A 26,027-nucleotide genomic window follows, 5' to 3' on the forward strand; every position below is an offset into this window, starting at 1 on the left:
GAATTATTTTAGTTATGGGGAATCCACCAATGAAATCAGTTCAATAAGTGGCTGAAAACACGGCATAAAAAATAACCTGTTTACTCTGTGGACCTGCGCAGAGGTTCAAGTTGGTTGCAGTTGTTTTGCATTTACTCCTTAATCACTGTTCAACTGCTTAACGGCAAACAGCTGTGCACATTACTGCTGCCTTTAATCCAGTTAGGATACCGTTTGGGATTACGTAAACGCAAATACAAACTGAAGTATTTGTCTTGCATTAAGCATAAATTTTAAATACAGATTCTCCCGAATTGAAATTCTGTGATTCACAAACTAAACGCTTGCAGGGTTAAATGAATTGCCGCCCTGTTTCGTTAAGAAATACTTGGCTATAAACTTAAGAATTTGTCTTCAATTTTGTATTACTGGGTCTTCAACAGTATTACGCTGAACACACTTGAGAAATAAAATGTGACTGCCTTACATTTTCTACTTGTGCGTCTAACAGTGAAGAGTCTGTAAAATTGTAATTCTCTTATTAACGATTTAGTGAACCTGGTGAATTACTTGGGAGCTAAACCTGTTCAGCGGTCTGAGGCTTGAAAACTGCGGCCCCACGCTCCTCCTCTCTCCACATCCCTCCCCTCTCACAAGACTTGAGTGGTTGGCGGGAGCAGGAATGGGCGGGGCTCACGGGCCTACGCCATTTCCAGCTTCTGCGAGTGCTTCCGGGTCGTCGACCTAACGCTGCTTTCTCTGCGGCGGCCGGAGAGGTACTCCGGCGAAGAAGGTATCTCTTGCTGGGTTTCTGGCCGACCCACTTCTGTCGGCTCCGAGGCGGGAAGCGCCTTTTCCACAGGTACTGGGTGAGCCGGCCCGCGCTCTCTGCCACCATTCAGAGCAGGCATTGCGTCCGTTGGGTCTTCTGCGAGGGCCTTTTCGGCCTGCGTTCGGCCCGTTACCGACTTTGCTGCCGGGATGACCCCGCGGCGCTTACCGGGGTGGGAAGGGAAGGAAAGGAAAGGGAGGCGGCTGGGAGGCTTGTTGTACTCGGGGCGCCATGTGAACAGTCCGGAGGGTGGGGGATTGGGGGGCAGGGGTCCTCAGCCCAGCACCGTATTTTTAGCCAGGTGGAAGTCTTAAAGCTTACATGGTGATTTTTCCCCACAGTATCGGGGCGGGCTTGCCGGGGTGGGGGCCGGCGTTTCTTAAGTGTCTCATTCTGTGTGTCTTCGGTGCTTGAAGTCTGCTTTTCAACCTCATGTGAACTCGTACCGGAATGAATTTAAACTGGATGGTTTGCTCAAGAAAGACTAGGACTATCAGGTTACTTCCGAATGTGGAGCCTTCTACTTTAATTTTCTAAACTGCAAAATGGAGTAATACTAAATTTACGTGGCTCATACCACATCTGAAAAAATAAAACATTTCACAAGGAATTTTTAGAAATCTAAGATTATTAAAGCAAGTAACTTAAACTAGCATTTAAATAACATAGCTATTTCTAAAATTATTTTTTATTGAGGTATAATTGACATAACTTAACTACATTACTTTCAGGTGTACAGCATAATGATTCAATATTTGTACACATTGTGAAAAGATCGCAATAAGTCTAGTTAACATCCGTCACCAAACATAGTTGAAAAAAAAATTTTTTTCATATGATGAGGACTTTTAAGATCTACTCTCTTAGCAACTTTCAAATATGCAATGCAGTATTATTAACTCTGGTCACCATCCTGTACATTATATCCCCATGACTTACTTATTTTATATTTGCAAGTTTGTAGTTTCACCCATCCTTTTCCCCAACTCTCAATCTTTTATCTATGAGCTTAATTTTCTTCTCTTGTTTTTTAGTTTCCACATGTAAGTGAGATCATGTGGTGTTTTTTTCTCTGACTTATTTCACTTGGTGTAATGACCTCAAAGCCCATTCACATTGTGCCAAATGGCAGGATTTCATTTTTCTAAATGTCTGAATAATATTCCATTCTATATACCGCATTGTTTTTATCCATTCATCCATGAATGGACACTTTGATTGTTTCTGTATCTTGGCTATTGTAAATAATGCTGCAGTGAAAGAAAAGTGCATGCACCTTCTTGGGGTTTTTTTTGGGGGGCGGATATAGTTGATTTACAACGTTATGTTAGTTTTAGGTGTACAGCAAAGTGAATCAGTTATACATATATCCACTTATTTTTTTTTTTTTAAGATTCTTTTCCCACATAGGTTATTACAGAGTTTTGAGTGGAGTTCCCTGTACTTTACAGTAGGTCCTTATTAGTTATCTGTTTTATATGTAGTAGTATGTATATGTCAATCCCAATCTCCCAATTTATCCCCCCGCTTTTCCCCCGGTAGCCATAAATTCGTTTTCTACATCTGTGACTCTGTTTCTGTTTTGTAAATAAGTTCATTAGCACCATTTTTGTAGATTCCACATATAAGTGATATCATATGATATTTGTCTTTGTCTGACTTACTTCACTCAGTATGACAATCTCTGGGTCCATCCATGTTGCTGCAAATGGCATTATTTCATTCTATTTTTTTTAACATCTTTATTGGAGTATAATTGTTTTACAGTGGTGTGTTTCTGCTTTATAACAAAGTGAATCAGTTATACATAAGGTCCCATATCTCTTCCCTCTTGCGTCTCCCTCGCTGCCACCCTCCCTATCCCACCCCTCTACGTGGTCACAAAGCACCGAGCTGATCTCCCTGTGCTATGCAGCTGCTTCCCACTAGCTATCTACCTTACGTTTGGTAGTGTATATATGTCCGTGCCACTCTCTCGCTTTGTCACAGCTTCCTTACCCCTCCCCATATCCTCAAGTCCATTCTCTAGTAGCTCTATGTCTTTATTCCTGTCTTACCCCTAGGTTCTTCATGACATTTTTTTTTCTTAAATTCCATATATATGTGTCAGCATACAGTCTTTGTTTTTCTCTTTCTGACTTACTTCACTCTGTATGACAGACTCTAGGTCCATCCACCTCATTACAAATAACTCAATTTCATTTCTTTTTATGGCTGAGTAATATTCTATTGTATATATGTGCCACATCTTCTTTATCCATTCATCCGATGATGGACACTTAGGTTGTTTCCATCTTCTGGCTATTGTAAATAGAGCTACAATGAACATTTTGGTACATGACTCTTTTTGAATTATGGTTTTCTCAGGGTATATGCCCAGTAGTGGGGTTGCTGGGTCATATGGTAGTTCTATTTGTAGTTTTTTAAGGAACCTCCATACTGTTCTCCGTAGTGGCTGTACCAATTCACATTCCCACCAGCAGTGCAAGAGTGTTCCCTTTTTTCCACACCCTCTCCAGCATTTATTGTTTCTAGATTTTTTGATGATGGCCATTCTGACTCGTGTGAGATGATATCTCATTGTAGTTTTGATTTGCATTTCTCTAATGATTAATGATGTTGAGCATTCTTTCATGTGTTTGTTGGCAGTCTGTATATCTTCTTTGGAGAAATGTCTGTTTAGGTCTTCTGCCCATTTTTGGATTGGGTTGTTTGTTTTTTTGTTATTGAGCTGCATGAGCTGCTTGTAAATTTTGGAGAATAATCCTTTGTCAGTTGCTTCATTTGCAAATATTTTCTCCCATTCTGAGGGTTGTCTTTTGGTCTTGTTTATGGTTTCCTTTGCTGTGCAAAAGCTTTGAAGTTTCATTAGGTCCCATTTGTTTATTTTTTTTTTATTTCCATTTCTATAGGAGGTGGGTCAAAAAGGATCCTGCTGTGATTTATGTCAGAGAGTGTTCTGTCTGTTTTCCTCTAAGAGTTTGATAGTTTCTGGCCTTACATTTAGGTCTTTAATCCATTTTGAGCTTATTTTTGTGTATGGTGTTAGGGAGTGATCTAATCTCATACTTCTACATGTACCTGTCCAGTTTTCCCAGCACCACTTATTGAAGAGGCTGTCCTTTCTCCACTGTACATTCCTGCCTCCTTTATCAAAGATAAGGTGACCATATGTGCGTGGGTTTATCTCTGGGCTTTCTAACCTGTTCCATTGATCTATCTTTCTGTTTTTGTGCCAGTACCATACTGTCTTGATTACTGTAGCTTTGTAGTATAGTCTGAAGTCAGAGAGCCTGATTCCTCCAGCTCCATTTTTCGTTCTCAAGATTGCTTTGGCTATTCGGGGTCTTTTGTGTTTCCATACAAATTGTGAAATGTTTTGTTCTAGTTTTGTGAAAAATGCCATTGGTAGTTTGATAGGGATTGCATTGAATCTGTAGATTGCTTTGGGTAGTAGAGTCATTTTCACAATGTTGATTCTTCCAATCCAAGAACATGGTATATCTCTCCATCTGTTTGTATCATCTTTAATTTCTTTCATCAGTGTCTTATAATTTTCTGCATACAGGTCTTTTGTCTCCTTAGGTAGGTTTATTCCTAGATATTTTATTCTTTTTGTTGCAATGGTAAATGGGAGTGTTTTCTTGATTTCACTTTCAGATTTTTCATCATTAGTGTATAGGAATGTAAGAGATTTCTGTGTATTAGTTTTGTATCCTGCTACTTTACCAAATTCATTGATTAGCTCTAGTAGTTTTCTGGTAGCATCTTTAGGATTCTCTATGTATAGTATCATGTCATCTGCAAACAGTGACAGCTTTACTTCTTCTTTTCCAATTTGGATTCCTTTTATTTCCTTTTCTTCTCTGATTGCTGTGGCTAAAACTTCCAAAACTATGTTGAATAAGAGTGGTGAGAGTGGGCAACCTTGTCTTGTTCCTGATCTTAGTGGAAATGCATTCAGTTTTTCACCATTGAGGGCGATGTTGGCTGTGGGTTTGTCATATATGGACTTTATTATGTTGAGGAAAGTTCCCTCTATGCCTGCTTTCTGCAGGGTTTTTATCATAAATGGGTGTTGAATTTTGTCAAAAGCTTTCTCTGCATCTATTGAGATGATCCTGTGGTTTTTCTCCTTCAATTTGTTAATATGATGTATCACATTGATTGATTTGCATACATTGAAGAATCCTTGCATTCCTGGAATAAACCCCACTTGATCATGGTGTATGATCCTTTTAATGTGCTGTTGGATTCTGTCTGCTAGTATTTTGTTGAGGATTTTTGCATCTATGTTCATCAGTGATATTGGCCTGTAGTTTTCTTTCTTTGTGACATCCTTGTCTGGTTTTGGCATCAGGGTGATGTGGCCTCGTAGAATGAGTTTGGGAGTGTTCCTCCCTCTGCTATATTTTGGAAGAGTTTGAGAAGGATAGGTATTAGCTCTTCTCTAAATGTTTGATAGAATTTGCCTGTGAGGCCATCTGGTCCTGGACTTTGATTGTTGGAAGATTTTTAATCACAGTTTCAATTTCAGTGCTTGTGATTGGTCTCTTCATATTTTCTCTTTCTTCCTGATTCAGTCTTGGCAGGTTGTGCGTTTCTAAGAATTTGTCCATTTCTTTCAGGTTGTCCATTTTATTGGCATAGAGTTGCTTGTAGTAATCTCTCATGATCTTTTGTATTTCTGCAGTGTCAGTTGTTCTCCGTTTTCATTTCTAATTCTATTGATTTGAGTCTTCTCCCTTTTTTTCTTGATGAGTCTGGCTAATGGTTTATCAATTTTGTTTATCTTCTCAAAGAACCAGCTTTTAGTTTTATTGATCTTTGCTATCATTTCCTTCATTTCTTTTTCATTTATTTCTGATCTGATCTTTATGATTTCTTTCCTTCTGCTAACTTTGGGGTTTTTTTGTTCTTCTTTAATTGCTTTCAGTGCAAGGTTAGGTTGTTTATTTGAGATGTTTCCTGTTTCTTAAGGTAGGATTGTATTGCTATAAACTTCCCTCTTAGAACTGCTTTTGCTGCATCCCATAGGTTTTGGGTCATCGTGTCTCCATGGTCATTTGTTTCTAGGTATTTTTTGATTTCCTCTTTGATTTCTTCAGTGATCACTTCGTTATTAAGTAGTGTATTGTGTAGCCTCCATGTGTTTTTTTTTTTTTTTTTTGGCGGTATGTGGGCCTCTCACTGTTGTGGCCTCTCCCATTGCGGAGCACAGACTCCAGACGCACAGGCTCAGTGGCCATGGCTCATGGGCCCAGCCGCTCCATGGCATGTGGGATCCTCCTGGACTGGGGTACGAACCCGTGTCCCCTGCATCGGCAGGCGGACTCTCTACCACTGCGCCACCAGGGAAGCCCCATGTGTTTGTATTTTTTACAGATCTTTTCCTGTAATTGATATCTAGTCTTATAGCGTTGTGGTCAGAAAAGGTACTTGATATAATTTCAATTTTCTTAAATTTACCAAGGCTTGATTTGTGACCCAAGATATGATCTATCCTGGAGAATGTTCCATGAGCACTTGAGAAAAATGTGTATTCTGTTGTTTTTGGATGGAATGTCCTATAAATATCAATTAAGTCCATCTTGTTTAATGTATCATTTAAAGCTTGTGTTTCCTTATTTATTTTCATTTTGGATGATCTGTCCATTGGTTTAAGTGGGGTGTTAAAGTCCCCTACTATGAATGTGTTACTGTCGATTTCTCCTTTTCTGGCTATTAGTATTTGCCTTATGTATTGAGGTGCTCCTGTGTTGGGTGCATAAATATTTACAATTGTTATATCTTCTTCTTGGATCGATCCCTTGATCATTATGTAGTGTCCTTCTTTGTCTCTTCTAACAGTCTTTATTTTAAAGTCTGTTTTGTCTGATATGAGAATTGCTACTCCAGCTTTCCTTTGGTTTCCATTTGCATGGAATATCTTTTTCCATCCCCTCACTTTAAGTCTGTATGTTTCTCTAGGTCTGAAGTGGGTCTCTTGTAGACAGCATATATATGGGTCTTGTTTTTGTTTCCATTCAGCCAGTCTGTGTCTTTTGGTGGGAGCATTTAATCCATTTACATTTAAGGTAATTATCGATATGTATGTTCCTATTCCCATTTTCTTAATTGTTTTGGGTTTGTTATTATAGGTCTTTTCCTTCTCTTGTGTTTCTTGCCTAGAGAAGATCCTTTAGCATTTGTTGTAAAGCTGGTTTGGTGGTGCTGAACTCTCTTAGCTTTTGCTTTTCTGTAAAGGTTTTAATTTCTCCATCAAATCTGAATGAGATCCTTCCTGGGTAGAGTAATCTTGGTTGTAGGTTATTCTCTTTCATCACTTTAAATATGTCCTGCTACTCCCTTCTGTCTTGCAGAGTTTCTGCTGAAAGATCAGCTGTTAACCTTATGGGGATTCCCTTGTGTGTTATTTGTTGTTTTTCCCTTGCTGCTTTTAATATGTTTTCTTTGTGTTTAATTTTTGACAGTTTGATTAATATGTGTCTTGGCGTGTTTCTCCTTGGATTTATCCTGAATGAGACTCTCTGTGCTTCCTGGACTTGATTAACTATTTCCTTTCCCATATTAGGGAAACTTTCAACTATAATCTCTTCAAATATTTTCTCAGTCCCTTTCTCTTTCTCTTCTTCTTCTGGAACCCCTATAATTCGAATGTTGGTGCGTTTAATGTTGTCCCAGAGGTCTCTGAGACTGTCCTCAGTTCTTTTCATTCTTTTTTCTTTCTTCTGCTCTGCAGTAGTTATTTCCACTATTTTATCTTCCACGTCACTTATCCGTTCATCTGCCTCAGTTATTCTGCTATTGATCCCATGTAGCGTATTTTTAATTTCATTTATTGTGTTGTTCATCGTTGCTTGTTTCATCTTTAGTTCTTCTAGGTCCTTGTTAAATGTTTCTTGCATTTTGTGTATTCTATTTCCAAGATTTTGGATCATCTTTACTATCATTATTCTGAATTCTTTTTCAGGTAGACTGCCTATTTCCTCTTCATTTGTTAGGTCTGGTGGGTTTTTATCTTGCTTCTTCATCTGCTGTGTGTTTTTCTGTCTTCTCATTTTGCTTATCTTACTGTGTTTGGGGTCTCCTTTTTGCAGGCTGCAGGTTTGTAGTTCCCGTTGTTTTTGGTGTCTGTCCCCAGTGGCTAAGGTTGGTTCAGTGGGTTGTGTAGGCTTCCTGGTGGAGGGGACTAGTGCCTGTGTTCTGGTGGATGAGGCTGGACCTTGTCTTTCTGGTGGGCAGGTCCACGTCTGGTGGCGTGTTTTGAGGTGTCTGTGGGCTTATTATGATTTTAGGCAGCCTCTCTGCTAAGGGGTGGGGTTGTGTTCCTGTCTTGCTAGTTGTTTGCCATAGGGTGTCCAGCACTGTAGCTTGCTGGTCGTTGAGTGAAGCTGGGTGCTGCTGTTGAGATGGGGATCTCTGGGAGATTTTCGCCGTTTAATATTACATGGAGCTGGGAGGTCTCTTGTGGACCAGTGTCCTGAAGTTGGCTGTCCCACCTCAGAGGCACAGCACTGACTCCTGGCTGCAGCACCAAGAGCCTTTCATCCACACGGTTCAGAATAAAAGGGAGAAAAAGTAGAAAGAAAGAGGGGTGGGGAGAGGGAGGGAGGGAGGGAGAAAGAAAGGGAGGAAGGAAGAAGATAAAAGAAAATAAAGTAAGGTAAAATAAAAAAATTATTATTAAGAAAAAAAAATTTTTTTAAGTAAAAAAAAAAAAGGACAGATAGACAAATGGACAAATGGTGGAAGCAAAGCTATACAGACAAAATCTCACACAGAAGCATACACATACACACTCACAAAAAGAGGAAAAGGGGAAAAAATAATAAATCTTGCTCTCAAACTCCACCTCCTCAATTTGGGATGATTTGTTGTCTATTCAGGTATTCCACAGATGCAGGGTACATCAAGTTGATTGTGGAGATTTAATCCGCTGCTCCTGAGGCTGCTGGGAGAGATTTTCCTTTCTCTTCTTTGTTCACACAGCTCCCGGGGTTCAGCTTTGGATTTGGCCCCGCCTCTGCGTGTAGGTCGCTGGAGGGCGTCTGTTCTTCGCTCAGACAGGACGGGGTTAAAGGAGCCGCTGATTCAGGGGCTCTGGCTCACTCAGGCCGTGGGGAGGGAGGGGTACGGAGTGCGAGGCGAGCCTGTGGCGGCAGAGGCTGGCATGACGTTGCACCAGCCGGAGGCGCGCCGTACATTCTCCCGGGGAAGTTGTCCCTGGATCCTGGGACCCTGCCAGTGGCGGGCTGCACAGGCTCCCCGGAAGGGAGGTGTGGTGAGTGACCTGTGCTTGCACACAGGCTTCTTGGTGGCGGCAGCAGCAGCCTTAGCGCCTCATGCCCGTCTCTGGGGTCCGCGCTGTTAGCCGAGGCTCACGCCCATCTCTGGAGCTCCTTTAAGCAGCGCGCTTAATCCCCTCTCCTTGCGCACCAGGAAACAAAGAGGGAAGAAAAGTCTCTTGCCTGTTCGGCACGTCCAGGCTTTGTTCCGGACTCGCTCCCGCTCCCGCTCCCGGCTAGCTATGGTGCACTAACCCCTTCAGGCTGTGTTCACGCCGCCAGCCCTCTCCCTTCACTCCAACCGAAGCCCGGCCCGCCCCGGCGGGTGAGCAGACAAGCCTCTCGGGGCTGGTGAGTGCTGGTCGGCACTGATCCTCTTTGCGGAAATCTCTCCGCTTTGCCCTCTGCACCCCTGTTGCTGCGCTCTCCGCGGCCCTGAAGCTCCCCAACTCCGCCACCCGCAGTCTCCGCCCGCGAAGGGGCTTCTAGTGTGTGGAAACCTTTCTTCCTTCACGGCTCCCTCCCACTGGTGCAGGTCCCGTCCCTATTCTTTTGTCTCTGTTTATTCTTTTTTCTTTTGCCCTACACAGGTACGTGGGGAGTTTTTTTGCCTTTTGGGAGGTCTGAGGTCTTCTGCCAGCGTTCAGTTGGTGTTCTGTAGGAGTTGTTCCACGTGTAGATGTATTTCTGATGTATCTGTGGGGAGGAAGGTGATCTCCGCGTCTTACTCTTCCGTCATCTTCCCCCTCTCCCTATTTCATTCTGTTTTTATGGCTGAGTAATATTCCATTGTATATATGCCACATCTTTTTTATCCTCTCCTCTGTCAATGGACATTTAGGTTGCTTTTGTGTCTTGGTTATTGTAAATAATGCTGTAATGAACACTGGGGTGCATGTATCTTCTCGAATTACAGTTTTCTCCAATTATATGACCAGGAGTGGGACTGCTGGATCATGTGATAGCTCTATATTCAGGGATTTTTGTGTGTTCTTTTGTGTGTGTCTTTTTTTTTTTTTTTTGCAGTACGCGGGCCTCTCACTGTTGTGGCGTCTCCCGTTGCGGAGCACAGGCTCCAGACGCACAGGCTCAGCGGCCATGGCTCACGGGCCTAGCTGCTCCACGGCATGTGGGATCTTCCCGGACCGGGGCACGAACCCGTGTCCCCTGCATCGGCAGGCGGACTCTCAACCACTGCGCCACCAGGGAAGCCCCTCATTGCAGCTTTGATCTGCATTTCTCCAATAACCAGTGATCTTGAGCGTCTTTTCATGTGCTTCTTGGCAATCTGTATGTCCTCTTTGGAGAAACATCCATTTTGAACTTCTGCCCATTGTTTGATTGTTTTCTTTGTTTTGTATATTGAGCTGCATGAGGTGTTTGTATATTTTGGAGATTAATCCTTTGTAGGTCGCCTCGTTTGCAAATATTTTCTCCCATTCTCTGGGTTATTTTCGTTTTGTTTATGGTTTCCTTTGCTGTGCAAAAGCTTTTAAGTTTAATTAGGTCCCACCTGTTCATTTTTGTCTTTATTTTTGTTACTCTAAAATGTGGGTCAAAAAAGATATTGCTGTGATTTATGTCAGGGAGTGTTTTGCCTTTGTTTTCCTCTAAGAGTTTTATAATATCCAGTCTTATATTCAGGTCTTTAATCCATGTCAAGTTTATTTTTGTGTATGGTGTTAGAGAGTGTTCTAATTTCATTCTTTTACATGTAGCTGTCCAGTTTTTCCAGCACCACTTACTGAAGAGACAGTCTTTTCTCCATTGTATATTCTTGCCTCCTTTGTCATAGACTAGTTGACCATAGGTGCATGGGTTTATCTCTGGACTTTCTATCCTGTTCCATTGATGTATATTTCAGTACTATACTGTTTTGATTACTACAGCTTTGCAGCACACTTTGAAGTCAGAGAGCCCGATTCCCGCAGCTCCATTTTTCTTTCTCAAGATTGCTTTGGCTGTTCGGGGTCTTTTGTGTTTCCATACAAATTGTGAAATTTTTTGTTCTAATTCTGTGAAAAATGCCATTGATAATTTGATAGGGATTGCATTGAATATGTAGATTGCCCTAGTTAGTATAGTCATTTTGACAGTGTTGATTCTTCCAATCCAAGAACATGTTATATCTCTCCATATGTTTGTGTCATCTTCAAGTTCTTTCATCAGCGTTTTATAGTTTTTAGAGTACAGGTCTTTTGCCTCCTTAGGTAGATTTATTCTTAGATATTTTATTCTTTTTAATGCGGTGGTAAATGGGATTGTTTCTTTAATTTCTCCTTCTGATCTTTCGTTGTTAGTGTACAGAAATGCATCAGATTTCTGTGTATTAATTTTGTGTGCTACAACTTTACCAGATTCATTGATGAGCTCTAGCAGTTTTCTGGTAGCATCTTCCGGATTCTCTATGTATAGTATCATGTCATCTGCAAACAGTGACAGTTTTACTTCCTCTTTTCCAATTTGTATTCATTTTATTTCTTTTTCTTCTCTGATTGCCGTGACTAGGACTTCAAAACTATGTTGAATAATAGTGTTGAGAGTGGACATCCTTGTCTTGTTCCTGATCTTAGAGGAAAGGCTTTCAGTTTTTCACCATTGAGAATGATGTTTGCTTTGGGTTTGTCATATTTGGCCTTTATTATGTTGAGGTAGGTTCCCTCTATGCCCACTTTCTGGAGAGTTCTTAAAATAAATGGGTGTTGAATTTTGTTAAAAGCGTTTTCTGCCTGTGTTGAGATGATCATATGGTTTTTATTCTTCAATTTATTGGTGTGGTGTATCACACTGATTGATTTGTGGATATTGAAGAATCCTTGCATCCCTGGCATAAATCCCACTTGATCATGATGTATGATCCTTTTAATGTGTTGTTGGATTTGGTTTGCAAGTGTTTTCTTGAGGAATTTTGCATCTATGTTCATCTGTCATATTGGCCTGTAATTTTCTTTTTTTGTGGTATCTTTATCTGGTTTTGGTATCAGGATGATGGTGGCCTCATAGAATGTGTTTGGGAGTGTTCCTCTGCAATGTTGGGGAATAGTTTCAGAAGGATAGGTGTTAACTCTAAGTGGTTGATACAATTTGCCTCTGAAGCCATCTGGTCTTGGACTTTTGTTTGTTAGAAGTTTTTAATTACAGTTTCAATTTCACTACTTGTGATTGGTCTGTTTATATTTTCTGATTCTTCCTGGTTCAGTCTTGGAAAGTTGTACCTTTCCAAGAATTTGTCCATTTCTTCCAGGTTGTCCAGTTTATTGCCATATAGTTGCTTGTAGTAGTCTCTTACAATCCTTTGTATTTCTATGGTGTCCATTGTAACTTCTCATTTTTCATTTCTTTTTTTTTTAACATCTTTATTTACAATGGTGAGTTAGTTTCTGCTTTATAACAAAGTGAATCAGTTACACATATACATATGTTCCCATATCTCTTCCCTCTTGCATCTCCCTCCCTCCCACCCTCCCTATCCCATCCCTCTAGGCGGTCACAAAGCACCAAGCTGATCTCCCTGAGCTGATCTCCCTGTGCTGTGTGGCTGCTTCCCACTAGCTATCTGTTTTACGTTTGGTAGTGTATATATGTCCATGCCACTCTCTCACTATGTCCATTTCTAATTTTATTGATTTGAGCCCTCTCCCTTTTTTTCTTGATGAGTCTGGCTAAAGGTTTATCAGGTTCATCTTTTCAAAGAACCAGCTTTTAGTTTCATTGATCTTTTCTGTCGTTTTCTTCATCTGTATTTCATTTACTTATACTCTCATCTTTATGATTTCTATCCTTATACTGACTTGCAGTTTTGTTTGTTCTTCTTTCTCTAGTTGCTTTAGGTGTAAGGTTAGGTTGTTTGAGATGTTTCTTATTTCTTGAGGTAAAATTGTAGTGCTATAAACTCCCCTCTTAGAACTGCTTTTGCTACATGTCATAGGTTTTGGATCGTCGTGCTTTCATTTTCAGTTGTCTCTAGGTATTTTTTGATTTCCTCTTTGATTTCTTCAGTGATCCATTGGTTGTTTAGTAGCATATTGTTTAGCCTCCATGTGTTTGTGTTTTTTACAGTTTTTTTCTTATGGTTGATTTCTAATCTCATAGCATTGTAGTCAGAAGAGATGCTTGATATGATTTCAGTTTTCCTAAATTTACCGAGGTTCACTTTGTGGCCCAAGATGTGATCAATCCTGGACAGTGTACCATGTGCACTTGAAAAGAATGTGTATTCTTCTGCTTTTGGATTCAATGCTCTATAAATATCAATTAAGTCCACCTGGTCTAATGTCATTTAAGGCCTGTGTTTCCTCATTGACTTTCTGTCTGGATGATCTTTTCATTGATGAAACTGGAGTGTTAAAGTCCCCCACTATTATTATTGTGTTACTGTTGATATCCCCTTTTATGGCTGTTAGCATTTGTTTCATATATTGAGGAGCTCCTGTGTTGGGTGCATATATATTTACAATTGTCATATCTTGGATTGATCCCTTGATCATTATGTAGTGTCCTTCCTTGTCTCTTGTAACATTCTTTATTTTAAAGTCTGTTTTATCTGATATGAGTATTGCTACTCCAAATTTCTTTTAATTTCCATTTGCATGGAGTACCTTTTTCCATCCCTTCACTTTCTGTCTGTATGTGTCCCTAGGTCTGAAGTGGATCTCTTGTAGACAGTGTGTATACGGGGTCTTGTTTTTGTATCCATTCATCCAGTCTTTGTCTTTTGGTTGGAGCATTTATTCCATTTACATTTAAGGTAATTATCTTTATGTATGTTCTTATTGCCCTTTTCTTAATTGTTTTGGATTTTTTTTTTTTTTAGGTCTTTTTTCTCCCATTCCTCTTTTGTTCTCTTCTCTTGTGATTTGATGACTAACTTTAGTGTTGTGTTTGGATCCTTTTTTCTTTTTTGTGTGTGTATCTATTGTAGATTTTCAGTTTGTGATTACCATGAGGTTTTGATATAGCAGTCTGTACATAAACAAGATTGTTTTCTGTTGCTGATCTTAATTTCAAATGTATTTCCCATATCCTGTATTTGTGCTCTCCTCACAATTGCTGATTTCGATATCATATTTGTGTGTGGATGATTTCCTACCTTTACTGTATGTTTGCCTTTAACAGTGAGCTTTTCCATTTGTAATTTTCCTGTTTCTCATTGTGGCCTTTTCTTGTCTGCCTAGAGAACTTTCTTTAGCATATGTTGCAAAGCTGGTCTGGTGGTGCTGAATTCTCTTAGCTTTTGCCTGTGTGAAGCTTTTTTTTTTTTTTTTTTTTTTTGCGGTACGTGGGCCTCTCACTGCTGTGGCCTCTCCCACTGCGGAGCACAGGCTCCGGACGCGCAGGCTCAGCGGCCACGGCTCACAGGCCTAGCCGCTCCGCGGCATGCAGGACCCTCCCGGACCGGGGCACGAACCCGTGTCCCCTGCATCGGCAGGTGGACTCCCAACCACTGCGCCACTAGGGAAGCCCTGTGTGAAGCTTTTGATTTTGTCGTCGAATCTGAACAAGAGCCTTGCTGGGTAGAGTATTCTTGGTTGTAGGTTCTTACCTTTCATCACTTTAAATATATTTTGCCACTCCCTTCTAGTCTGCAGTTTCTGCTGAAAAATTAGCTGATAACCTTATGGGAATTCTTTTGTATGTTATTTGTTGCTTTTCCCTTGTTGCTTTTAATATTTTTTGTGTGTGTTTAATTTTTGTCAGTTTCATTACTATGTGTCTTGGCATGTTCCTCCTTGGGTTTAATCCTTTATGGGACTCTGTGCTTCCTGGACTTGGGTGACTTTTTCCTTTCCCATGTTAGGGAAGTTTTCAGCTATTAATCTCTTCAAATATTTTCTCAGGTGCTTTCTGTCTCTTGTCCTTCTGGGACTCATATAATGTGAATGTTGGTGCATCTAACAAAGTCCTGAGGTCTCTTAAACTGTCCTATTTTTTTTCATTCTTTTTTCTTTTCTCTGTTCTGTGGCAGTCATTTCCGCCGTTCAGTCTTCCAGCTCCCTTATCCGTTCTTCTGCCTCATTTATTCTGCTATTTATTCCTTCTAGTGTATTTTCATTTCAGTTATTTTACTGTTCATTTCTGTTTGTTTCTTCTTAAATCTTCTAGCTTGCTCTTAAACATTTCTTGCATCTTTTAGGTCTGTGCTTCCATTCTTTTTCTGAGATCTTGGATCGTCTTTACCATCATTACTCTGAAATCTTTTTTGGGTAGATTGCCCTTCTCCGCTTCATTTAGTAGTTGTTCTGGGGCTTTATTTTGTTTTTTTATCTGGGACATATTTCTCCGATATCTCATTTTGTCTATCTTTCTGTATTGTGGTCCTGTTCCACAGGCTGCAGAGTTGTAGTTCTTCTTGCTTCTGCTTCTGCCCCCTTGTGGATGAGGCTGGTCTAAGAGGCTTTTGCAGGTTTCCTGGTGGGAGGGACTGGTTCCTGCCCACTGATGGGTGCAGCTGGGTCTTGTCCCTCTGGTGGGCAGGGCTGTGTCAAGAGGTGTGTTTAGGGCTTCCCTGGTGGGGCAGTGATTGAGAGTCTGCCTGCCGATGCAGGGGATGCGGGTTCGTGCCCCGGTCCGGGAAGATCCCACATGCCACGGAGTGGCTGGGCCCGTGAGCCATGGCCACTGAGCCTGCGCGTCCGGAGCCTGTGCTCCACAACGGGAGAGGCCACAACAGTGAGAGGCCTGCGTACTGCAAAAAAAAAAAAAAAGAAAAGAGGTGTGTTTAGCAGGCAGCTGTGGGCTCAGGAAGACTTTTGGCAGCCTGTCTGCTGATGGGTGGGGCTGTGTTCCCACCCTGTCAGTTCTTTGGCCTGAGGTGTCCCTGCACTGGAGCCTAGAGGGTGTTGGGTGGGGCCAAGTGTTGGTGAGAAAATGGCGGCCTCTAGGAGGGCCCACACCAATGAGTACTCCCCAGAACTACCTCCACCTGTGTTTTTGTCCCTGCAGTGAGCCACAGCTGTTCCCCGCCTCTACAGAAGACCCTCCAATACCAGCAGGTAGGTCTGGCCCAGGATTTTGTGAGTTCACTGCTTTTTCTCCTGGGTCCTGGTGTGCACAAGACCTTGTGTGTGCTAAGAGTGGAGTTTCTGTCTCCCCCAGTCCTGTGGAATTCCTGCAGTCAAAAGCCGCAGACGCTCAGAGCCAGATGCTCTGGGGGCTCCTCCTCCCATTGCCAGACCCGGCCCCAGGCTGGGGAGCCTGATGTGGGGCTCAGAACTTTCACTCCTATGAGATAACCTCTATGGTAATCATTATTTTCCAGTTTGTGGATCGCCCACCCAGTGGGTATGGGATTTGATTTTACTGCGATTGTGCCCCTCCTGCCGTCTCAATGTGGTTTCTTCTTTGTCTTTGGATATAGGATATCTTTTTCGGTAGGTTCCAGTCTTTTTTTGTCAATAGTTGTTCAGCAGTTAGTTGTGATTGCAGTGTTTTTGTGAGAGGAGGTGAACCCATGTCCTTCTACTCTGCCATCTTGTCTCCCATCCCACAATTTCTTTATCCATTCATCCTTTGATGGACACTTAAGTTGTTTTCATATCTTGGCTATTGTGAATAGTGCTATAGTGAACATGTGGGTGCATATATCTTTTCCAGTTAGTGTTTTCTTTTTCTTCCGATAAGTACTCCAAAGTGGAATTGTTGGATCATATGGGAGTTCTCTTTTACTTTTTTGAGAAACGTCCATACTTTTCCATAGTGGCTGCACCACAGTTTGCATGCCTACCAACAATGCACAAGGGTTCCCTTTAATCCACATCTTCACCAACACTTGCTATTAACTGTCATTTTGATAATAGTTATTTTACCAGGTGTGAGGTGATATTTCTCTGTGGTTTTGATTTGCATTTCCCTGATAATTAGTGATGTTGAGCAGCTTTTCATGTACCTGTTGGCCATCTGTATATGTTCTTTGGAAAAGTTTTCACATCTCTTGCCCAATTTTTTTTATAGAAGTATAGTTAATTTACAACATTGTGTTAGTTTCAAGTGTACAACAAAGTGATTCAGTTATACATATATATAAATATATGTTTTTTCAAGTTCTTTTCCCATATAGGTTATAACAAGATATTGAGTATAATTTCCTTTGCTATACAGTAGGTCCTTGTTGCTTACCTATTTTATATGTAGTATTGTGTATATGTTAATCCCAAACTCCTAATTCATCCCCTGCCCCCTCCCCTCCCCAATTCCTTTGGTAACCATAAGTTTGTTTTCTGTCTGAGTTGATTTCTGTTTTGTAAATAAGTTTATTTATATCATTTTTTTAGATTCCACATGTAAGTGATATCGTATGATATTTTGTCTTTCTCTTTCTGACTTCACTTAATATGATCATCTCTAGGTCCATCCATGTTGCTACAAATGTTCTGTCCAATTTTTAATTGGATTTTTTTTTGCTATTGAGTTTTATGTATTCTTTATACATTTTGGATATCAGGCCCATATGAGATACATGATTTGCAAATATTTTCCCCCATTCAGTAGGTAGCCTATTTTTTTTATGGTTTCCTTTGCTGTGCATAAGCTTTTTAGTATGATCCTGTCCCACTTATTTATTTTTGCTTTTATTGCTTTTGCTTTTGGTGTCAGATTCAAAAAATCATCACCAAGACCTGTGTCAAGGAGCTTACCACCTATGTTTTCTTCTAGGAGTTTTAAGGGGTTTATGGTATTAGGTCTTACATTTCAAGCCTTTAATCCATTTTGAGTTCAGTTTTGTGTATGGTGTATGATAATGGTCCAGTGTCTTTTTTCTTGCATGTGGATGCCCAGTTTTCCCAGCACCCTTTATTGAAGAGACTCTCCTTTCCCCATTGTTCTTCCTTCCTTCCTTCCTTCCTTCCTTCCTTCCTTCCTTCCTTCCTTCCTTCCTTTGCTGTGTTGGGTCTTCGTTGCTGCACGCGGTCTTTCTCTAGTTGCAGTGAGCAGGGGCTACTTTTCATTGCGGTGCGTGGGCTTCTCATTGCAGTGGCTTCTCTTGTTATGGAGTACAGGCTCTAGGCGCACAGGCTTCAGTAGTTGCGGCACATGGGCTCAGTAGTTGTGGCGTGGGGGCTCTAGAGCGCAGGCTCAGTAGCTGTGGCGCACGGGCTTAGTTGCTCTGCGGTATGTGGGATCTTCCCAGACCAGGGCTCGAACCCATTCCCCTGCATTGGCAGGCAGATTCTTAACCACTGCACCATCAGGGAAGCCCTCCCAATTGTACATTCTCACCTCCTTTGTTGTTAATTACTTGACTGTACATGTGTAAGTTTATTTCTGGGCTCTTTATTCTATTCCATTCATCTATACATCTGTTTTTATGGCAGTAATGTACTGTTTTGATTACTATAGCTTTGCAATAGAATTAGATATCAGCAAACATGATGCCTCGAGCTTTGTCCTTCTTTCTCAAGATTGCTTTGGCATTTTGGTGTCTTTGTGGTTTCATATATGTTTTAGGACTGTTTGTTCTATTTGTTTGAAAAATGCCATTGGAATTTTGATAGGAATTGTGTTGAATCTGTAGATTGCTTTAGGTAGTATGGATATTTTAATAATATTGATTCTTCCAGTCCACGTGCATGGAATTTTTTTCTGTTTATTTGTGTTATACTCAGTTTCTTTCATCATTGTCTTATAGTTTTCAATGTCCAGGTCTTTCCTCTCTTTGGCTAAATTTATTTCTCTTTGGCTAAATTAATTTCTAAGTATCTTATTCTTTTTGATGCAATCGTAAATAGGATTATTTCTTTCTGATAATTCATTATTAACTTATAGTTATTTTCCGGTAACTCTTAGACTTTCGTTAAATGGGCAGGACACAAGATTCTGTACTCTCACTTTATCAAGTTTATATCTTCTTACTGGGACCCCTTCTTGCCCTTTTTATCCCCCCTCAGCTACCCACATACATTTTACTAACTGATTTTTTTGTGTTCATTTATTTATTGAACAAATATTCCATTGTCTCCTATTACGTCTCAGGTAGTGTTTGTTCTAGGCGCCTGGTTTACTTCAGTGAACAAAAACAGACAAAAGTCCCTGCCCTGGTAGGTTGTACAGTCTATTGAAGGATGCAGAAAATAAACATAAACTAAGGAAACTATATAACATGTTAGAAGGTGATGGTGCCATCAAAGAAACATAGCAGGGTGAGGGGGATTGGGCAGTTCCAGAGTGGAGGTGGGAGTTGGGCTTTTAAATATGGTGGTCTGTTTAGGCCTCATTAAGTACGTGCTATACTTGAAGGAATTAAGAAAAACAAGAGGATATCTGGGAGAAGAGCATTCCAGGTAAAAAGGAGAGCCTTTACAAAGGCTTACATAGGCAGGAACATGTCTGTCATGTTCTAAGAAAAACAAGGAGAAGCCAGTTTGTCTGGAGAAGGGCAAGAACAAGGGGGAGATGGCAAATGAGGTCAGTGAGATAATGGGTAGCCAGATTATTATAAGGACTGAAGGTTTGCACAGAGAAGAGATATGTTCTAACCTTTGTTTTAAAAGATCACCTGACTGCTGAATTGGGATTAGAATCTAGGGGGCAAGCATGGAAGTAGGGAAAACAGTTAGGAAGCTATTTCAGGAATCCCAATGACAGGTGATGGTGGCACATACCAGGGTGATAACAATGGACATGGTGAGAAATGGTTGGATTCTGAATCCATATTGAAGGTAGAGTTTACAGGTTATGCTAGGGATTGGATGTGGAGGTAAGATGGCCAGACTGGGGGTAGGGAGGGGTGGCCGGGAATAACTTCAAAGGTTTTTGCCTAAGCCCATAGAGGTATGGCGTTAATCAACTGAGATGGGAAGGACAACACACAGAGATGTTGAGTAGGCAGTTGGATCCAGGAGTGAGAGTTCAGGGCAAGTTCTGTTCTAGTATATGAATTTGGGAATCATCAGCAATGGTATGTAAAACCATGTCACAAAGCGATATCACCAAGGAACAAGTGTAGACAGAAAGCAGAGAACCACAGAGGTGTCTTGTGACATTAAGAGTTAAGGGAGAAGAGCCTCAACCAACAAACAATATTGAGAAGGATGAACCAGTGAGTTTAAGAGAACAACCCAAAAAGTGTACTGTCCCAGAAGCTAAACCAAGATCCTTTATCAAAGAGGAGGGAGTAATCAGCCATGTCAAATGATTAAGTCTGGTGAGAACTAAGAATTGAGGATTATTAGTTTTAGCATTGCCAGTGGTGACTTTCACCATCTGTTTCATTTGAGTGCTTGAGGCCAAACTGTATAAGGAGTGAGTTTAAGAGAAAGTGTGAGAAAAGGAATGAGAGACAGTGAGTACAGACAACTCAGGAGTTTTTGCTGCAAAGAGGAATAGAGAAATAGAGTGAGCTGGCCAGAGAAGCGAGTTGAGACTTTTTTTTAAGATGGGAGAAGTAGCTGCCTGTTTGTTTGCTAATGGGAAGGATCCATAGAGATGGGAAATTTGATAGGGATAGAAGGAATAATTGAATTGTTGGAAAAATATCCTGTCCGTAATAGGGGGGATAGGACCTGATCCACAGGTAGAAGGATTGTATTTAGGTAACAGCATGGCTAGTTTGACTATAGTGACAGGCAGAGTATATGGGTGTAGATATTGGTAGGTAGTTAGATGTAGTTTTTTTTTGGTTTTTTTTTTTTTTTTTTTTGCGGTATGCGGGCCTCTCACTGTTGTGGCCTCCCCCGTTGCGGAGCACAGGCTCCGGACGCGCAGGCTCCGGACGCGCAGGCTCAGCGGCCATGGCTCACGGGCCCAGCCGCTCCGCGGCATATGGGATCCTCCCAGACCGGGGCACGAACCCGTATCCCCTGCATCGGCAGGCGGACTCTCAACCACTTGCGCCACCAGGGAGGCCCTAGATGTAGTTTTGAGAGTTGAAGTTTTCATTGCTTCACTTTCCTCAGTAAAGTAGAAAACCTATTATAAATGCATGTAAGTGCAGTACAGTTTGATATTAGCATTTTGACATATCACCAGGTTATTTATTCACTAACAAATACTCACTGAATTCATACTAGGCATTGTTCTAGATAGTAAATATATAACTGAGCATAAGTCCTATCTTGAGGGAACGTCTGTTTTAGTGGATGGAAATAGAATAAGCATATATATGTCAGCTTCAATTAGTGATATAAATGAAAATAAAGCAGTGTAAAGGGGAAGGGAGGTAGTTCTTATACATTGGTCACAAAAGTTATTTCTGATGAAGTGACATCTGAGCAGAGATCTGAATCAGATGAGAGGTAAACCCTGCAGGTGTCTGCGCATTACATTTGAAACAGAAAGAACAGCCAGTGCAAAGGCCCTAAAGCAAGAACATCTTGCCGTATTGGAGCAAGGGACTAGTATGGCTGAAGCAGAGTGAATGACGGAGTAGGTGGAAGAAGTCAAGTTCAGAGAGGTGGCGGGGGGGGGCGCCAGATCATGCAGGCCTTGTAAACCATTAGGAGGACCTTGGTTTTTACTCTGAGATAGGATGCTGCCTTGGGAGGTTTTGAACAGATGAGTGATGAGATTTTATTTGTGTTTTAAAAGGCTCAGTGTGGCTGCTGTGGGGGCAGGGGTGGGATAGACAAGGGTAGAAAGAAGGAGACGCCTTACTTGGCTATCACCATAAATCTTAGTGACAGATTGATGGTGACTTAGTGCTAGCAGTGGAGATGGTCAACGTTGTTGGATTCTGGTTATATTCAGAAGGAAGAACTGAAAGGATTGGCTGACAGATTGCACGCAGGGTGAGAGAATTTGACTATAAGGTTTTGGGGCCGTCTTACTGGAAGACTAGATTTACTGTTAATTGAGGTGGACAAACCTAGGGCAGAAAAGGTTTGGAGGAGTATCCAGAATTTGGTTTGTAACTAATTTGATCTACCACTTTATATTTCCATCCAGTGTCAAGTAGGCAGTTTTATATATGGCAACATGGGAATATAAAAGGTCAGGACTGGCAATGTAAGTTTGCACGTCATCAGCAGATAAACAGAACGTATTTAAAGCCATAAGCCTAGATGAGGTAACTAAGGGAGTAAACCATATAGAGAAGACATGAGAAGCCTTGGGGCACTCAAGTAGTTAGTTAGAAGTTAGATTGCTGAGGAGCAACCAACAGAAGGAAACAAGAAACAGTACTATCCAGTGAGGTGGGAGGAGAAAACTGAGTGTGGGGTCCCAGAAGCCAAAGAAAAGACTTCAAGAAGGCAGAAATGATCAAGTGTATCAAATGCTCACAAGGTGTGTAATGTGAAGACTGATAACTATTATTTTTGCTGAGTTTTACCTGATGTTTACTCCTGAATACAGCTGTCTCCTTCTGTCTATCTCTAAACTGAAAGTGCCATGAGGTCAGGTATCTAATACATGACATGTAGTAAAAGCTCAGTATTTGCTGAATATGTTACTGGCACCCTCTTCGAGCCCTCATCCCTCATCTCTTTCTAATCTTGCACTTGAGTACATTGTTTACATTGCTGCCCATTTGTCTGACCTTTCCTGTCTAGAAAGCTTCAGGGGCTCCCCATTACCTGCATTATAAAATCCTGGCACCTCTCCTGACAAATCCATCCATGTCATCTTTTTCAGCCTCATCTCCTACCACTTCCTATTCATACCTATACCTTAATATGGAACAATTTATAGTTCTGTCTATGGACTGTATTATTTCATCCTTCTATGGCTTTACTCATTCTATTTATTTTTTCAGCCTAAGATGACTTTCTTCCTTTGCTTGGCCTAAAGTCTAGCTTGAAGAATCAGGAAGCTTTTGTGATGAGCCAACTCATTCAGTCCACAGGCAGCCTCCATAATAACTGTATATAATCTCTATCACAGTTCTTATTCTCTATTTAACTTTTTTATGTGTCTGTTACCTTTTCTAAAGTATAAATTTTTTAGGGTCAGAAGTGTATCTTTATTTATCTTCCTCTCCATGGTACCTATCACAGTGCTATCTTCTGGGTAGGCACTCTATAAATACTGAATTTTAAGAGAACAGGAAAATGAAGGGGAAGGCATTCAAATGTGAGCTGAAGATTGGATCAGTGACTTGACAGTAAGTAGAAAAGAATGGTACATGGTAAATTCTAGACTAGGTCAAAAGGTAGATATTTGAAAGAAATGGTAAAGATGTATATTTTAATATATATATCTATACTTTGTACAAAGGAGTATAAATGCCTACGTCAAAATAATAGAAAAAATAAATAGAAAAACTATTTTTAACTATTCCTTGCAATTCCTCAGTTATTATGTAGTATGCTAATAGTATATATTAGAAAATATGAAGTAGACTATGTTACATATGTAATTTATAATTTTTTTAATAGTTTCATATTAAATTTTTAGGATATCAATGCAAGCCTGAATAAGAAGAAGAATTTCTCCTTCCTAAGCCATGGCATATCAGTTGTACAGAAATACCACTTTGGGAAACAGTCTTCAGGAGAGCCTCGATGAGCTTATACAGGTGAGGGACTAAAAATCAACATTTTTATTTAGATGGATCTATAGTAATTCTTGTTCTCATGAGAATGGCATAGTCTACGTAGCTTTAAGATAACTTTGGATAAGTTAATACAAGTCTTGAGATTTAAATTAGAATTTTGAATTTATATTTTAATTTTAGGAAAATTAACCTTTTTATGTAAACCTCTCATCCAAGAACATATTATATATTTCCATTTATTTTCATATATAAGATTAGACTTTTTTTTAATGTATTATTGGTCCCAGGTTTTTTATTTAAAAGAAACTTGGTTCCTTCAATTTATCGAACACTTCTTTCCAGATACTGTGAAGGAGTGATAGACAAAGTTTTGTCCTGGTGTTGTAACATCACTGCATGTTTTCTTTTTAAAATTATGTTTGTGTCAAGATAATGCAAGAAAATATTGTCAGGCTTTGCTTCTTAGTTGTCAGTTATGGCAAAAAAGAATAAGGAATTCTAGTTTAGAGACTCTGGTTAACCTCAGTTAAATTTTAGATGATAATTCATGATTTTTTGGTTTTTTAGCTTTTTAAAAAAAATTTGTTTTATTTTTGGCTGTGTTGGGTCTTCATTTCTGTGCGAGGGCTTTCTCTAGGTGTGGTGAGTGGGGGCCACGCCTCATCACGGTGCGCAGGCCTCTCACTGTCGCGGCCTCTCTTGTTGTGGAGCACAAGCTCCAGACACGCAGGCTCAGTAGTTGTGGCTCACGGGCTTAGTTGCTCTGCGGCATGTGGGATCTTCCCAGACCAGGGCCCAAACCCGTGTCCCTGCATTGGCAGGCAGATTCTCAACCACTGTGCCACCAGGGAAGCCCTATAATTCATGTATTTTTGTTTTATTTTTTCTTTAATGTTCTTCTCTAAGAAGATTCATGACCTTTATTTTTTCTCAGTCTCAACAGATTACCCCCCAACTTGCCCTTCAAGTTCTACTTCAGTTTGATAAGGCTATAAATTCAGCGTTGGCACAGAGGGTCAGGAACAGAGTCAATTTCAGGGTAAGGATATTTTCTTAAATCTACAAGCTGCACCATGATTGTTAGCAATAGTGCTTTTTAGGACACCTACATATTTATTAATCATAAAAAGACATGTCTTAATCAAACTTTGGAACTTGTTTGATAACTGAATTCTGCTTGATGTTTAAATCTGTATACTAAGTTCATCCACTTAATGTGAGATATAGAGTTGTTTTTAGATTCTTGTTCTGTTGTTTCACAAATCAGCCTATGTATGTTTGGCTACCTTCCCTAAAGAGTTACTGAGATTTCAAATGTCTGAAACATTACCTGCAAGATTGAAGGTAAGTGAGAGTAATCTCTAAGGATCAGTTATGTTTTTTAAACTCTGACCAGGGAAGCTCAGAGTTATTTCTAGAAACTTCACATTGCCTCCCACCTACTCTTAGATAACATGGCTTATAAAGACCTGACCTGTTGGCAGATAATGGTCTCTTCTGGTAGCTTGATCTCATTTGAATCATTTGTACTTTGAACAGTAATCCCAAACTGAACAAAACTGTCTTTCTCAATTGGATGGCAAATTCAGATTAAAAGATATGAAAATCAACAAATGAAAAGAATATAGATGTTAATTTGCATTTAAGAGAACATCAGTGTTTGGGGTTTTTGGTTTTAGTTTGTGATGAAAAGCACAAAAGAAAATTATCATTTATTCAACGAACATTTCAATGCCTATTAAATACGAGGCATTGTTCTGGCTATTGGGTATACACGGCAAAAGAAGACAGGCCCCATTTGACTTATTTTAGTGAAGGGGTAAAATCTGCATGTATTTTATATTCATATAAATAAGTCACATCAGTTTCACATGCCTAACAATGATCTGGAGTAAAACATGTCTTTATAAAATTTTATCAGTGGATTCTTGAATTTTTAACAGTAATAATGCCAGCAAAGTTTCCTTTTTGTACAACCATACATACAAATGTGCCTGGTTTGTCATTCAGAATCTGATCCTTTAATTCTAAATTGATCCATGTTGATACATACTTGCCCATGTAGAAAATTTGTTTGACTACTTATCAGAGTTGTAGGGTTCACAAGGCCCGAGTGGTCTTCTAGTTGTATTATTGTAGGTTTCTAGTTTGGATCTCTTTAGCTAAAGGTAAATTAAAAAAGTGTTATTCAGTAGATATATGTAAAAAATATATGTATTTATTAGAGGTGCATTAAAGATAGTTTAGCCACATGTTATCATATAGAAGGAAATTTTTAATATAAAGAACAGAATTTCAGCATATTTGAATGTTCACGTGCTAATCATAAATAGCAGTGACTTGCCTGGTTCAAATTATTGACACATCTGCCACCAACTGGATATGACAGTAACCTACACACTTATAGGATCATTGATTACACACAAGCCAGAAATGAACATTGAGGTTGGCATTTGGTTGTTCAGCCTTCCAATGGCTCAAGCTGTAGTCAAAGGAACAG

General features: G+C 40.2%; 1 protein-coding gene across 2 annotated transcripts in view; it reads left to right on the top strand.

Annotated features, from left to right (window-relative positions):
• Positions 1 to 717: 717 nt before the first annotated feature.
• GTF2A2 (general transcription factor IIA subunit 2) overlaps positions 718 to 26,027 on the top strand; it is a 30,565-nt gene continuing 5,255 nt past the window's right edge. Inside the window, exons 1-4 of one of the 2 annotated variants that reach the window (XM_060095273.1) lie at positions 718 to 841; positions 16,042 to 16,091; positions 23,428 to 23,548; positions 24,462 to 24,566. In XM_060095273.1, coding sequence (XP_059951256.1) covers positions 23,477 to 23,548; positions 24,462 to 24,566 — 177 coding nt within the window. In that variant the 5' untranslated portion in view covers positions 718 to 841; positions 16,042 to 16,091; positions 23,428 to 23,476. The remainder of the gene's footprint in view (positions 842 to 16,041; positions 16,092 to 23,427; positions 23,549 to 24,461; positions 24,567 to 26,027) is intronic. The other variant, XM_060095272.1, reaches the window with a different exon arrangement.

Source organism: Mesoplodon densirostris, chromosome 4 (assembly GCF_025265405.1).
Source record: "Mesoplodon densirostris isolate mMesDen1 chromosome 4, mMesDen1 primary haplotype, whole genome shotgun sequence".
Taxonomy (NCBI): Eukaryota; Metazoa; Chordata; class Mammalia; order Artiodactyla; family Ziphiidae; genus Mesoplodon; species Mesoplodon densirostris.